At 40.4% G+C, this 15,347-nt stretch overlaps 1 protein-coding gene across 3 annotated transcripts in view; it reads right to left on the reverse strand.

The window, feature by feature from the left end:
* The window catches only part of PTPN3 (protein tyrosine phosphatase non-receptor type 3), a 154,640-nt gene extending 139,465 nt beyond the window's left edge, over nucleotides 1–15,175 (reverse strand). The window contains exon 1 of one of the 3 annotated variants that reach the window (XM_079300260.1): nucleotides 15,019–15,175. In XM_079300260.1, coding sequence (XP_079156386.1) covers nucleotides 15,019–15,145 — 127 coding nt within the window. In that variant the 5' untranslated portion in view covers nucleotides 15,146–15,175. The remainder of the gene's footprint in view (nucleotides 1–15,018) is intronic. The other 2 variants (XM_079300259.1, XM_079300261.1) reach the window with 2 other exon arrangements.
* Nucleotides 15,176–15,347: the final 172 nt, after the last annotated feature.

The following is a 15,347-nucleotide window of genomic DNA, read 5'->3' on the forward strand; positions in this document are numbered from 1 at the left end:
TCTCTGTGTGTCTCTGCTTGCCTGTCCTCCTTCTCTCTTCCCACACCCCCAAAAGGTTTTGAATCTAGTTTTGATGAAATGTGTCAGAATGTTCTACAACTCTTACAGTCTCAGCAAAGCAGGCTTGAAAGTGAAGCTGTAAAAGAAGCACTATTAACAGACCACTAGAGGTATAAGAACAAATATAAATCTTATTAAACATGGGAGAATTCGTACCAGAATTTCTCATAATGGCACCACCACTTACAAATCAGTTCATTAACAGTGTTGGGGAATTCAGGTTGTCTGTGTGATGAATGGTTGAATACATAAGGCTAATCCAAAAGTTTTAAATAAACAAGAAACAGCAAAATAGAGACAATAAGGTTCTGAAGAAGCAGTAGGGAAGAAAAATATTCAGGAATTGCCTTCAGCTAGGAATTGTCTAAAAGGATGTTTTCTTCCCATATTTGATCACAGTGGAAAAAAAGAAAAAGAGAAAAGAAGAAAAAGAGTCTAAACTATTGTTATTGAATCAAGAAATCTACTGAGGCTGAACGATCTGTGAGAATTATGGAGAAGTTTGAAGTGCAAAAAGGCAAGGCCTGAAAGAAAATAAAAAGCCTCCCCATCACACAGGACATTGCTCCCAGACAGTGATGGAGATCTAGGTTGGAAAGAATAAACATGTGCTTCCAAGGAAATATTCAGAGATAGAGCACTGAACCTATTTCATCCTTTTTTATAATGTATTATGACTGTGAATAGAAAAATCAGTCATGTTTTTAAAAAACTCTTCACAGGTTATTTATTAGTTAATCACTTATACATCTCCCATAGGAGTGGCCTTAAGCTTTCAAGTGCAGCTGGGCTTTGCCATGAGCTAGACAGGGAGAGTATGGCAATACTGGGATCACATTAGGAGTGATTGCACTAGGGGGTCATACAGCCCAAGGCAGAGGAAGAATGAATATCACACTTGAGAAGGGTTTAAAAAAAAACAAGTTGCACTGAAAGTCTGAGGGAAACGTGGTATAAAGCCCAAACCCATTTAAAAAGCAAAAACCCCAAACTGAAAAAAACAGTCTTTGAATGATTGAGAGAGGAAACGACTTTTTTGGAGCAGCTCCCAGTGAGTTCCCACCTCACCATTTTCTCTTTAAAACAAAACTCTCCACTGTAAGTAGTTCTTACTCAGGTTTGGTGCCTGGGTGCACAGTCAGAGGGATTAGGGGGGGAGATCACAGATCACAGATGATGTCAATGCCTGTGCAAGGCAACAAAAACAGCCAGGGTGGATTGAGTGCTCTGTAGCAACTGCCCCATGACAGTATTCCCTCATAGTAAGCAAAAGCAGGATAAACTGGTCTGCAATTACCAAGAGGGTTAATTCACTCCTTTTAACGTAAACATAGATCTAAAATGAGATTATATTACATCAGAAACAAGGCAAAGTTTGAGAATATTTGTTGAAAATTGGCCTAATGACTCTTTTGTCTTTGTAATTCACACCTTTCACTTTGCTAATATCCAGCAATTGCAAATTGGCATACTACCAGAAAATGAAAGTGGTATTTTCACCTGTCCTGTTTGCTTTATCTGCTCCTTCCCCTTCTTTCTTAGGTAGTTCTCAGACACAATGGACTTTCTTTTAAAAGCTGCTAGTCATTTCCAATTTGTAACCACTGTACAGCCAGCTGCCTGTTGTTTGTTTTTAAACCAGGAAACTTTTTTTGGCTAAGCTAATTACATTGAAGTACCTGTGCAGTTCTGTGTGTTTTACAGTCCCTGGCTGACAGCAGATTACACCAAAAGAAATCATGATTCCTTAACATCCTACCCACCCAGGCCTACAGACAATTTGTTGAAGATAATGAAGAAACTCACAAGGACAATTTCTGGAGGTACTAGACATCATCAAACTCTTCTGAAGCTGGCACAGAGGCAGTGCCTGACCCTGTCTTTGCAGAGACCCAGAAGGGAGCCCAAGCCTTGAGCTGGTCCACCCATGTGTGGAACACCACAGGAGGGGTCTCCAGCCATGAGCACCTCCACTGTGGCACAGGGAGAGCCCATGGTGGGCAGGATGGTGGTGTGGGGATCGACCCCTGGAGAAGGAAGGAAGGCAGCCCAGGCTGTTTGGAAGGTGTTTGCTGGGCTAGGCTGGGCCCCAGCTGCTGGGCTGGCCTGCTCTCCTCCCACAGCAGACACCCAGAGCCCTGGGGAAGCTGTTGTCATCTGCCACCAGGAATTACTCGCAGAATTCCTCCTCCCTTTACTCCCCCAGCAGATGTCTTGTGGCTCAGATTCAGGAAAATCACTACACCCATCTTGGACACAGATCTTGCAGTGGCACTAGAAGCAAGGAAGGAATTTGCCATGCCCTTATAAAGACAAATTTTCCGTGTTCCCAGAGTCACATGGACTGCAGGGTTAGGAATTGCCCTATTTCAATTAGCACAGGCAGACTGTGCTGCTCTGAAGGTGGTGGTAACACCTCCTACATAGATATATCTTTATATTCTGTAGTTTGTTATTTATTAAGTATTCCTTTCCAAAAGAATCATCAGTACTAACCAGAGCAGAGAGGAGAGGAGTCCCCTTTGCCAGGAAGCTTCTTCTCTCAAGATTCCAGTTTCATGAATCAGATTTCTGCCTAACTCATTTTTTCTGGCACAGAATACAGCAGACTCATTTCATGCAGACAAGTAACAGCAGAAAAGGATGCAAGCATCTTTCAGAGGGGAATAAGCTAGCATACAAAGGGAAGAAGCTAGCAAATTTGATAGGTGTCTTTTCTTCAGGCACACAGAACTTGCCAAGGTCCTCTCTGCTGTCAGTTTTTAGCTTTCTTTCTCTTCCTTATCACTTTGCTAGGAAGCAACATTCATGTTTTGTAAACACCTGCACCCCAGCTGAGGAAAGTACTATGGCAATGGGGCAGCAGGAAGAATTTGCAAGAGGTTTGTTACAGTGCTGACATGCTCTCAGCAGATACAGAGGAAAGGCATACTTGATTCAAACATCATCTCACAGATCTGTTTTCCCTCCCCTGGCTAAGCAAGATTTAATCCATTAGAAGGTTTGGTGGAAATCTTTAGAAAATATGTGGTGTGAAAATACCAGATTGCAAGTCTGAGATTAGAATACAGCCCTTCCTTCCCACTGACGTCTGAGGTGCATGCTGCTTGCTTACTCATCACAGTAACCAGTCTGGTGCATCTTTCCAGTTTTTCAATATTAGATTATCTGAGGATATAAAATCAAATTGGCAGAATGAGTCAGCTGATAGATTATTGCCTGATAGAGAAAAAGCACAGGAATATCATGATATTTGCCTACAAAGAAGCTATGAGATTTTAAGGATGACAAGCATGAACTCGATTACTGCTAATAAGTTCCGCTTCATGTCTTAGATATTTCTTTTATATAATTTTTTGTTAATATCCTAGAGTTGATAAAAGTGCTTCAGAGAAATTAAACTGATGAATACTGTTTCATTGCCATCATTAAAAATTCAAGCAATAATACCACAATATCAATTTAAGTTATTGTTAAAAAAAAAAAACAAACCTGTTCCAGCTCAATGGTATCAAATACAATTAAGAAAACAGCATATTAACTCCAATGTTATTAGGAATACAGTTTATGTTGCTAAAATTATTTTTTTCTATTATGGACACCACACCTAATTCTCTCTCTTTGTAGAGCTGAAAGTTAATATTTCACTTTGCAAATATATGTTATATATTCCCAGCTAGAGCTGGGATAGATGATTGCTGTCTGGTGGTTGCTGCTGCTGCTCCATCTTTACACAGCAGAAAAACCCCAACAGTAGTGAGGCTAATGACAGTGGTATTCAATTAATTGTCCCTCTGGAAGCTGGAAACTGTTGTCCACTCTGACACTGGGAGCCTCTACATTCTCCCACTCTTTTCCTGCCATGCCTGTGGTTCAGCAACTTGACAACTCTCCACAAGTTTTCCCTCAGGTCTGGTCTGACCAAGGGAACAGACATGGTGGCCTCACTTTGCTCCCAAGAAGGGCTCGTCTGTCTGCTGTCCTGTGGGACAGGTGAGCTCAAACTACAGGAGGTCATTCAAGAAGACTTTGGGAGAAATCTGCTCATCTTTGTCCTGCATTAGCCAGAGCACTTTACCTATAAATACCATAATACCAGTGGGGCTCTTCAGGGAGAGCTGGAGGGAATCACACCAGCAAGGTGCTCTGAGTAAAACTGCAGGACTGATGGAAGGTGTTACCTGAGGTTCACGGGTAACAAAGACCCTGTCTCCACACAGATTTGGATTAAGCTCTTGCAGCCTTCATCTGAGTCCACAGGCAGTAGGAAAGACTGGCACTCTTCCCCACCAGTAGCTTTTGGGAGGTAAAAGTCATCTGTGGAAGACTGACTGTGACTAGGAACCAAGTACTCATTAAAGCCAATGAGTCCCTCCCACAGGATGCAGTCCTTCAGGAGCAGGCTGCTCCAGTGCAGGTCCCCCGTGGGTCACAAGTCCTGACAGCAACACTCTCCCACACAGACTCCTCTCTCCACATGGCCACAGGTCCTGCCAGGAGCCTGCTCCAACATGGGCTTCCCATGGGGTCCTTCAGGTATCCACCTGCTCTGGTGTGGGCTCCTCCCTGGGCTGCAGGAGGGTCTCTGCTCCACTGGGCTCCTCCCTGGGCTGCAGGGGCACAGCTGCATTGCCATGGTCTGTGCCATAGGCTGCAGGGGAACCTCAGCTCCAGTGCCTGGAGCACCTGCTGCCCCTCCATCTGCACTGACCTTGGGTCTGCAGGGCTGCTCCTCTCACATTCTCACTCCTCTCTCTGGCTGCAGTTGCCTTTGTGCAGTGAGTTATCCCAGAAGTTCTGCCACTGTTCCTGATGGGCTCCGCCTTGGCCAGCAGTGGGTCCATTTTGGAGCCAGCTGGCACTGGCTCCATCAGACATGGGGGAATTTTCTAGCAACTTCTCACAGAATCCATGCCTGTAGCCCTCTCTCCAGCTACCAAAACTTCACCATGCAAACCCAAAGAAGCATTTCCCTGGGGGAAGGGCAGATATTTACACAGCTGCCCATCAGTCCTCATCCAAGGTCTTCTCCAATGGCCAGGAGTAGAGCCCTCTCTGATCCTCAGTGAGGGGAAGCTGATATTGCAAAGGAAGAAAAAAATAACGTGGAAGCAGCAAACTATGATACTGATATGTGGAAGGATGACAACTTGGCTGAGACATCTCACAACATATGAAAAATCCAAAATGGCAGAGCAGAACCATAGTTTCCATAGGCTTTTCTGGTTTTTTCTGTCACAGAAGCCATGACTACTAGCTATTAAAGAAGATTTAATGGCCAATAGCTTCCTGTCATCTCAGATAGTTACAAAATAAGAGGGAGGCAGGTGCTGCCAGCCTGTCCTGTCATGACCATGGTGACTGTCACACTGCACTCCTGGGGAATGCCACAGTTCCAGGGCAGCAATAGTCCCTCACTGCTCCTGAGGAATCCACAGAAAGGAAAGAACCTTTCTACAACAACATGCTTTTTTCTTCCCCCTGGATAATTTCTCTCTAGTGAAGCCAAGCAAAATTGCCCAGCTTGTAGGGTGGTTGACTAGCTCCTTCCTGCAGCACTGTGATGAGAGGAAAAGGCATGCTCTCTAATTTAACAGGTAAAATAAAATAGAATGAAAATGAAAAATATTCTTAATGAAAGGTGGTTGCTTTCTTTTTTTCAATAAAGAAGAAAAATCTGAGTAAGAATAGCATCCCAAATAGTTCTGATAAACTTCAAAACTTTTACTTGAAGAGTTACTGGGAAACATTTCTAAGGCCAGAGAGAATTCTGTATTTATTAAGAGGCAGAGTTCAAAAGATTAATCACACAGAGTCTTTGATATTTTATCATGCAAAAGAATAATCCTGATAAGAAAAACGTTTTGGCAAGAGCACCCTCACTGTTGAACACATGATGGTTACTGAGGAAGAGGGAACAAGATCTAACTTGTTGAAATGGCACTGCAAATGCAGAAGAAAAGCAGGTTTTACTGAACACTAGTTCTAGACACTTCTGTAGGTATTTATCCAATTTCTTGGACTGCCTCTCACACAGAAACCAGTGGGAGGAATGAAATAGAAAAGCCCTCTCGTTCATGCCATTTATTTTTCTCCTTTCTCATTCCTGCTGCTTTTAACGTTGGGAAAGGATTCTCTAGGGGGTTCACAGGGCCATTTGTCTCTGAATCACAGAGAACAGGCAGCTCAGTGAAAAACCACAGTGGGGGAAAAGAAATCCAAACCACAAGTCATCAAGGTGAGTTAGTATTTCCGCCCCTGGTTTTGCAAGGGATTAACTGTTAATAAAGATTTAACTAATCTCTGCTTTGCCTGTACAGCTGAAATATTAATAATGCCATACATCTTGGAGGTCTGGTGTATTTCCTCCATGGCAAGTCTGCCACAGTGAATATAGCTCCAGGCTGTTTCTTTATTACTGAAACTCACATCATTGTGTTTTTCTGACCCTTTTTCTCCATTATCATTAAAAAGAAAAAGGAGGAAGGTTTTTTCCACTCAGACTCTGCTGTCACTCTCCTTGCCCACTATATATTATTTTCCTTCTCATTATCTCAGCCACAACAGTAAAAGTACAGAATGAAGCACAGACAAAAAAGCCTGGAGCTATCTTAGAATGCCTGATGTCACAAGAATTACCTAACTAGCCAGCTTCCCTTTGCAATCAGATTTGATATCTGATGCAAGATGGCTGGAAACCTGTAAAGTGCTTTTAGTTCTGACTTTACTTCTGCCTTTCTCTTGTTTACATTTTTTTTGTAATCTCTAGAAGTTTGAGTTTTATTTCCTTTACTTTGATTTCATAAATATTCGTATTCATGCATGAATGTCTGAGGTTTCTAGAACAGAGTAAATCTCAGTTTTCAGAACAGCCCACATCTTCTAGTGCTATACTAAAAGCCTTTTAACCACAATCCATAAAACATGCACCACTAGGTAAAATTTTTGATGGCCTTTTTTTCTTTCCTGATTAGGAGGTAACTCAAACTTCAGGACAACTTAACTTCTAGCCTAATAAATGCTCCTAGTGCAAATAGCTGTACCCTTGCTTCATCCCTGTGTCTCCTCAGGGTGGAGGAGAAAAAATACTAAAAAAAAACCGAAACTAACTACATAAGATTTGACCTTTTCCAGTTCTGGACAAAACATTATCAAGGATGTTTTTGGCTTTCATCTTTCTTCAATTTATATGTACCTCCATAGCAAATATTTTATGAATCCCATTGGTTTTTGTGCATCAAAAACAAATGTTAAAAGAAACCAATCTAAAGGAAACACTTTGGCTTTTGGAGCATTGGGCCTTTTCATTATGTTTTTTCCTTTTTTCCTTTTTTTTTTTTTTTTTGATCTCTACTTTATTCTTTTGTCCAGAAATTTCAAAATTGGTTCCCAATTTGGAACACAATTGTTTATGACAATAAATCAGTTGACTTCACTGTTTCAGTGCCATCCAAAATGACTTTGTAATCTGGAAAAAAATAATTGTTCAGAGGAGAAAGGGAGCAATGGACATTTCCCAGGCTTTTTTGACCTTCTGAGCAAGAACTGGAACTTGCCTACTGGTTTAGATGCTAATCTATCTACCCAGTGTGTGGGTGTGCTCTGAGTCACAGCCAACATGTGCACTCACTTCTAAAACAGGGCTTCCTAAATATTTTTGTAAGGGTAGCTTTTGTTTAACTTTCATTTGGCAGAGTCCCACATTGGGAGCAGTCAAAAGATCGGGAAGGACCATATGTTGCATGTAAACTGCTAAGGACAGCTTCAAAAGTTTTCAAATCTTTTTCTCTCAAACTGAAGAAGACTCACCCTTCTCCCTAACGTGATTCAAGATATTGCATTTTTTCTCACCCACTTGCCAGAAAACCACATCTGTCAGACTTTAAGTCTGCAACAACTGTCTGTCCACAGTGAAGATAATTTTTTTTGTTTGGTTTTTTTTTGGTTGATGGGGGTTTTTTTTGTTTGTTTTGTTGTTTAAGGTTTTTTAGTGTTTTGTTTCATTTAGCTATTTTTTTTGTTTGTTTTGTGTGTTTGTTGCATTTATTTTTTTTTAACCCAGCTACCAAATGTCCAGCTACCAAAACTCAAGGGACATTCTGCTGAGGATGTTCCAGGCAACTGTAACCATGTAAATCTGAGCAAACAGGATACAGTGGCCGTATATAGGCAGCGGGCACTGCAGAGATTACTGCAAGTATTTTTTTGATATTGTTCTCCCTATTACATAACTGAGATTGGGGATAATGAACATGTTTCAGTCAAAGCATCAGAGGTGTTACAAATTGCTTTCTCTCTAGGAGGCCCTGTTATTAACCCAGTTACTCCTAGTAATAATACCTGCTGCTCTGCAAACAAGCCTGAGAAATGCACTGGGGCCAGATTCAATAAAGGGTTTTGGTGACTCAGCGTTAAGTTGGTGTAATACCCCCTATTTAAGATCTCAGGCCTTTGAGCAGAGTCTGGATCCTGAGCAATAGATCTATAAAGTGCACAAAGAGTGTTAGGAGCTTGCAATAACAACCCCAAGCAGCTTAGCATGTACCTGCATAGACCTAGCCAATAAAACTGGCTGTGTGGGAAGAGAAACCCTAAAACCCACCTGTCAGACCTGCAAGGAGACACTTGCATTTGGCTGGGATCTGCAAACTGGATCCCTCCCAAAATATAACTTCTTGGGCTGGCTTTTCTGCCCCCTTCATTAATTTTCCTTTTTCTTTTTTTCTCCTTCCCTTCAGAGAACTGTGCAGCCCTTATGCTTTTTAATGCTCCCTCTTTGACACAGTTGCCACACAGCCATAGGAAACTCTGCTGCTGAAGCAGTGACCTGGAACTGGATGTCCTAAGTTTGGTTCCTTCTTTGGCTGCACAGTGTGTGTGGGAAGGGGGCTGCTATTCCTGCCCACCCTCCTCCCACCCAAGCTTATGCCATTAGCAGCTCTAAAGTAGGTCAGTCTGAGTGGGCTGGAGGGATGTGCTCCTCGTCCTCCATCTGCAAGTGTGCAGGAAACATTTCAAGAAACACTAGTCCATAAAGAGAAAGAGCATATTAGGCAACTGAGTCAGGTTTTCTCATGCTCAGGACACTCACCTGGCATGAGGGCATCCAGGTTTCTGGCCCTTGTCTGTGCTTGGTTCTCTGTGTTTTAACCACTGGTGATTGAATGTGAATGGCAAGAAAAAAAAGTCCCAGCAGGGAAACTAAAACTCAGGCCTGTCCAGCTCTGCTTGGCACGAGTAACCAGCACCAGGCTGGTGGCATGGTTGAAGTGGGGCTGCCTGTTGCCACAGTAGCCTCTCTGCTGCTGGCATGGCTTTGTCTCAAGAGCCTGAAAAGGTTTGAATATTCTGTTTAAACAGGGAATGAAAATCTACAAGTCCTCTGAAGTAAATACTCAGCCTACTATGAAGTGCTTGGGCAGAGATGAGGAATTTTGCGTTTTGGCAGCAAAAAGAAAGAGTCACTGCACATAAGGTGAGAAATATGTCCCTGAAAGCTGAGTATGTTTAGAGTACACTTGTGTCCCTGTAATAGGCTTAGTTAGGAGTATGTATAAAATGACACTTGAATTACTCACTCAACTCCACTAAGAATGGGGCATCTCAGGATACACACAGACATACACTTTCAAGATCTTGGTAAATTGAAAAGCAAAAAAGTTTTTGAGCTTAATCACCATCAGCTTTGTTGGGATTTTAGTTCTAAATGTCTCAGCTGAGTCAGGTCCCAGGTCAGAAAATCTGGTATGGATTTGACACCTTGCTCCTTTTAAAGGGGACAGAGTCTCCTGCAGACTGCAGCGCTCCAAACTCCATCCCTCTGGAAGGAAACACCATGCAAAATTTTATTTTCAGTTATGTCATTACAACTATGGCAGCATAATTGAGCCAAAGATATGATATCAGGATTGGTTTGTGGGGGGTTTTGGTTTGGTTTGCTTATTTGTTTTATTTTTCATGGGCAAGCTTATGCTATGGTATGGTGAGAAATACAAGTAACCTCTCACTTCCAACAGCATTATGTGGCCAGTGCAGTAGAGCCTCTATCCCTTGGGAATCCAGTACAGCAAAAACCCCACAGATATGATTGAATAAGTAAATATCAAGAGACAGAAACCTTCCTGGACCCAGGACTAGAGTGGGCTGTAGATGTGTGTGTGATGCCTTTGAGATGTGATGCATATTGTGAGCGATACGTAGGCATATTCTGAGTCCATTTTAAACCTCTTTCTGCTGTTTTCTCCCTGAACAGTTTCCCTTTCTTGCAGAGTTAGCTTAGGCCAGCCTCCCACTGTCCCTCAGAGCCCATCTTCCTGCACAGGGAGCTGCAGCCTCCAGCTGCTGGTAGCATTCCCACCGCGTTACCACAGCAGCACAAACGGCAAAACAAACACAAGGATGCTGTGTGGGCAAAGTCCCTGCATCCTCCAGGCTCCTGAGCAGCCTTTATGCAGCTGCCAGGCCCCTGGAGGAGCCTGCAGAGCTTGGGTGTTGTCTCCACCTCCTTTTCCAGCTAAGCCTGACATTTTTCTGGGACAACTAAGATAATCTGTGCAAAATGAGCAGTCAGCAGTGGTTATACCAACTTTATGCAGAGAAGATTTTTAGTGGCTATTCGGAAAGAACAGAACTTAAACTGCTTCCCCAAATATACTTCTCTGTAACCTTTGACAGGTACATTTATCCATCCTATATTTATATCTATCTGCCTTACACATAAACCCTTCTTCCAAAGATAATTGAACACAGAAATTCACATGGAAGTATCTTTTCAATGTGGCTCTGAATGGAGAGGCATGTGAAGAGCATGTGTATTACTTCTGGCTTGTTTCAGTTTATTTTTTCTTTCTTTGGACACATCTGATCTTCAGAAATTAAATAATGTTACAGACTTCATTTCGTATTAGCTGACTACAGCTATAGATTGGATTGACAAAAACTGATGTGTTAATTTGGCAAGATATAAAAAAATCAGCCAGAAAAGCTGACAGGCAGCACAGTTCTCTGGAAAACAGATTTCCCTAAATAAATCTTTTGTTTTGACAGTATGACAGCTCTGTTGAAGAACTGTATCTGTATTGGAGCAGTATATTTTGATGTCTCTATTAATTTAACTGCGCACGACTGTTTTTATTCAAAATGTGCATTTACTGGAACTTACAGAGTGTGTTAGAGAGATTAGAAATTGATTCCCTGTTAGATTTTTAAAAGGTAGCTGTTCATCAGGAGATAACTAGGGCTGTTTTTCTTGTGATCCACCTGAGACCAGTTCTTAGTCTGATATGATTTAATGTGTTAATCCACAATCCAAACAAAACAGAAGAAGTCTTTACTGGCAAATTTGAGAAGCGATTTAAATAAAAAAATCAAAACTATATTTTAACAGGGAATTACCCTGCTTTAAGGATAATCAATAATTTAAAAGTCTAAGTCTAAAGTAATGCATTCTGACATGACCAAAAAATTTAGATTTGAAAAAAAAAAAAAAAAAATTAAAAAAATGAGACTGAGAATGAGCAAGTGTCTGGGAAAACTCTTTCAGATAAAGACTTTTCAATACTCCTCCTAGGCAACAACCACATTTTTGTCTTCTCAAGACAGAGAGAGAACAGATATTTCCCACATCTTCTCACCAGCACACACAGCACCACAGTGCTGCTTTTATACAGCAATAATGAAATGTATTAATTTTGCAATGTTTTTTCAAATCTGAAATCTAATTAAGCCATCCTGAAAGTGGGTTTTTGACATTTCATAGCTGACAAGTAGTGGTCAAAAACAAGGAAATGAACAAAAAACCCCCAACCCTCATCTCAAACATAATTTTTGGTTGAAAAATCTTTGGTTCTGACATAAAGGCGATTTGCTTTTAGAATAATTTTAAAAAATAAGTAATTATTAACTGTGTGACAAAATTAAAGTACAAGCACAAAAGTGTTGGGGTGTTTTGTTTGTTTGTGGGTGAGTTTTTGTTTGGTTGTTTTTTGTTTTTTTTTTAAATAAGGGTTTAGACCAGTGTACTTTTGTCATATGCTCTTCTAGAGTTAAAAAATTATATCTATATTTGGGCTTTGGGAATATAGAAATATTTCCTAAAGAAGCAGCCTAACATAAGATATTCAAAACACATGAAAAATATAAACCTACTATTAAAATAAATAATAATGTAAAAAAAGAAGTGCAAAAAGACAGTTTATGTTATTTTCCTTGGAAATTTACATTTGCAAGCAGCTATTTAGGAATACCTAGAACTATGTCATATAGTTAGAAGTCTGTTTATCCCATTCTAGGAGCAACTACATATTTGATACACTTTTTTCTTTCTAAGAGGAGTAAAATTCATTTAATGGCTAATTTAGTATTTTCCCTTTGAAAGCTGCCTCTTCCAAGAGAATTTCTAATGGCTTCAACAAAGCTTGCTCCAAATACCTGGTGAAATAAGGTTACAGACCACAGAAAACCCCAGATCATATTCCCTTCAAGAGAAGGGAAAATATTCACCCATGGACTGAATAAGATGGCACTACAGCACTAGACCATCATGGTTCTATGAAAAAAAAATACACATGACTAACTACAGGCTAATTTTTCAATGTTGTGACCATCCTGGTGTGTTTTGGAGGTAAAAAACAATACAAACCACAAACATCTTAGTTTTCCTTGCAAGACTTTTAGGGAGACAAATGTCATTAAGCAGAAGGCACGTGGAAATGCATTGTCACAGATACACAGACCTTTGGTTCAGGTATAAAGTTTTGAATCTATTGTTGACTTCACATAGCAACAGGTAGAAAACCAAGAGCTCCCAACAAATAGTCCAGACTTCCAAAGATGTACCATGCTCATTTTGCTTAGCAGAAAGAATTTCTTAAGAGACCTGGGTTTTTATTTATAAGCTTAAATCTACACTGGATTGACCTTTTGGATCAATCCAAGACATTGGATTGGTTTTGAGCTGAAAAGCATTATCCACTAATGCACACTTTGACCCTTTACAACTAGGATGGGCCCATTCAGTGCTCTGTTTATCTTTTTAACATGTCAAATACACACCCTAACTGCTTAATACTGTAAATGCAGAGAGGCTGGTCCTCCACACAGTCCTTTCTTAAGCCCATGGGGTAACTCAGCTGGCTTCAGGGGGTCACTGCTGATTCATGCCACCAGAAGGTGTAATTAGTGGACCCAGCTCATCCATCCTGAGGTATTATATGGCTTCCTTCCTCCTATGGATTTAGCTCCTTTGGGCTTGATTTGATTTCTCTGTGTAATTTTTTCAGCCCCTACAGTGCTGCATGTCACATTTCTGTGACTTTGACAGCCAAACTGAGACTGAGAAATCTCTCTCTCACACACACACACTTGCAAATACAAATGCACACAGTAAGAAGTTAAATTTCATACACAAAACTGAGCAATTCAAGAGGTCCAGTGACCTTTCATGTCTTCCATAAAAGGCAATTGAATGATTTTAACCCACTATGACTCCCATTTTCTATTTAACGTGAAGTGAACAGCAGAAAAAGGAAAAAAAACCACAAACAAACTAGTCCCTGAAACAAAAACAATCATTTATATTACTAAGGTTACAGCAAAGATAAAAATGAAGTATTGCCATCCTGCTTTTTAAAAGCCTTTAATAGGACACTAGGAAGCAGAAAGAAAAGTATGGTTTGGTTGGGGTTTTTTTAATAGCACAAACATTTTAGCTTTAGGTTTCATTTAAGCTCTGTCACAGTCAGTTGGTTATGAGCTTCTAAGTCAGCTCAACAGGACACTGTGGTAAGGATGATTTTTATCTCTCTCTTGCCTTTTGCATATACAAAGCAGGGAATAGCAAACAAGACAAAACTTAAAACATCTCTCCACAGGTAAACTGCATCTTTGCTGACATCCCCATCACATTCTGCTCTCAAAAATGAACACAAAGCCCTGCACAAAGTGACATTTTTACAATCAGAACAAAGACAATCCTTCAATCTGGAGTAAAATTTAAATAATCTCCTCATGGAGCAAGCTAGGCCGTTCAGAAGCAATATTTCTTTAGTTGAAAGGGAGAAAGGGATGGTTTTGTTGTTTTGTTTTGCACTGAATTTTGTTCTGGCAGTACACTGAAGTGGCTTCAGGACATACCAGTTCCATTTCTACATTTGCTTAATATTTTGTTCAGACATGTCCAGTCCAGACTTAGTTACCCGACTTTATTGTAGTCAGCTACATTTCTACCTTTCTGTCATACTCATCTTTAGCATGCTGGAAATCTGACTTGCATATTTCACTAGTCTTTTACAACATTCCCAGGCATTTTAAAAGCCAATACATGCAGATTTTATTGGGTTTGTTGCCTATATTATATTTTTTGGTAATAAAAAAAACCATTTATTCTTCATAAAGAGATTCTGTGACAGCATTCTTTCAGGAAGGAGGGATGGATTTGAGTATATTCCCACTGTGCCCTAATATCAGCTGAATTTGGTTAAAATATCAGAAAGCATGCCAATGTCTTAGGAAAAAGAGGCATTGCATTGTTAAAAAAGCCTAAACCGTTCACTTTAATCTCAGCAGGTCTTTCTTAAAAATGCTTTATTTGCACTCCAGTCTGCTCCTTAAGTAACTAAATCAAAGCTAGTTGCTCATATTCTCTAACACACAAACAGCTCCACACCACAGCACTTTGCAAATACAAGCAGAAAGTCAAAGATTAAAGCAAGTTTCTTCAAGAAGCCTTTATATCAGAGTTCTGCATACAAGCATCCTTTCTTTTGCTTGAAAGTATGCTAATTGTATTTCAATTGCATGCCTACAATATAAAGTTAATAGCATCCTTATTTCCTTCTTTCAGCATTTCCCCTCTACTCCCTCAGTCTTTTCAATTATACAACCTAGATAATTTCTTTCATTTCCTTCCTCTGGTGTCCTGTTTTCATTTCTTATACAAAATCATATTTGGTCACTTACACTTTTCCTGAGGATAAGCACACGATAGCAGCATCTCTTGCTCCACCATGGTGCTGTCTGTGGCAGAGGTCAGTGGTCCCTTGAATAGCGCTTTAAGAAAATATTTTGGAAAGCTAAGCTCACTCATGCAGGCTTCTGATCTTCTCCAGTACTCTTGGCTTACTCTCTGTGCTGTCACATGTTATCCTCCCTCCTGAGAAACCTGTGAAACGGGTCTGGCAACACACAACTTGTGTGTCAGAAGAGTTTTAATTGATTCATTGCAACAGGTACCCACCCTCATTAAAAAAAAAAAAAAAAAAAAAAAAAAAAAAAAAAAAAAAAAAAAA

This window comes from Erithacus rubecula, assembly GCF_903797595.1.
Source record: "Erithacus rubecula genome assembly, chromosome: 3".
In the NCBI taxonomy this organism is placed as follows: Eukaryota; Metazoa; Chordata; class Aves; order Passeriformes; family Muscicapidae; genus Erithacus; species Erithacus rubecula.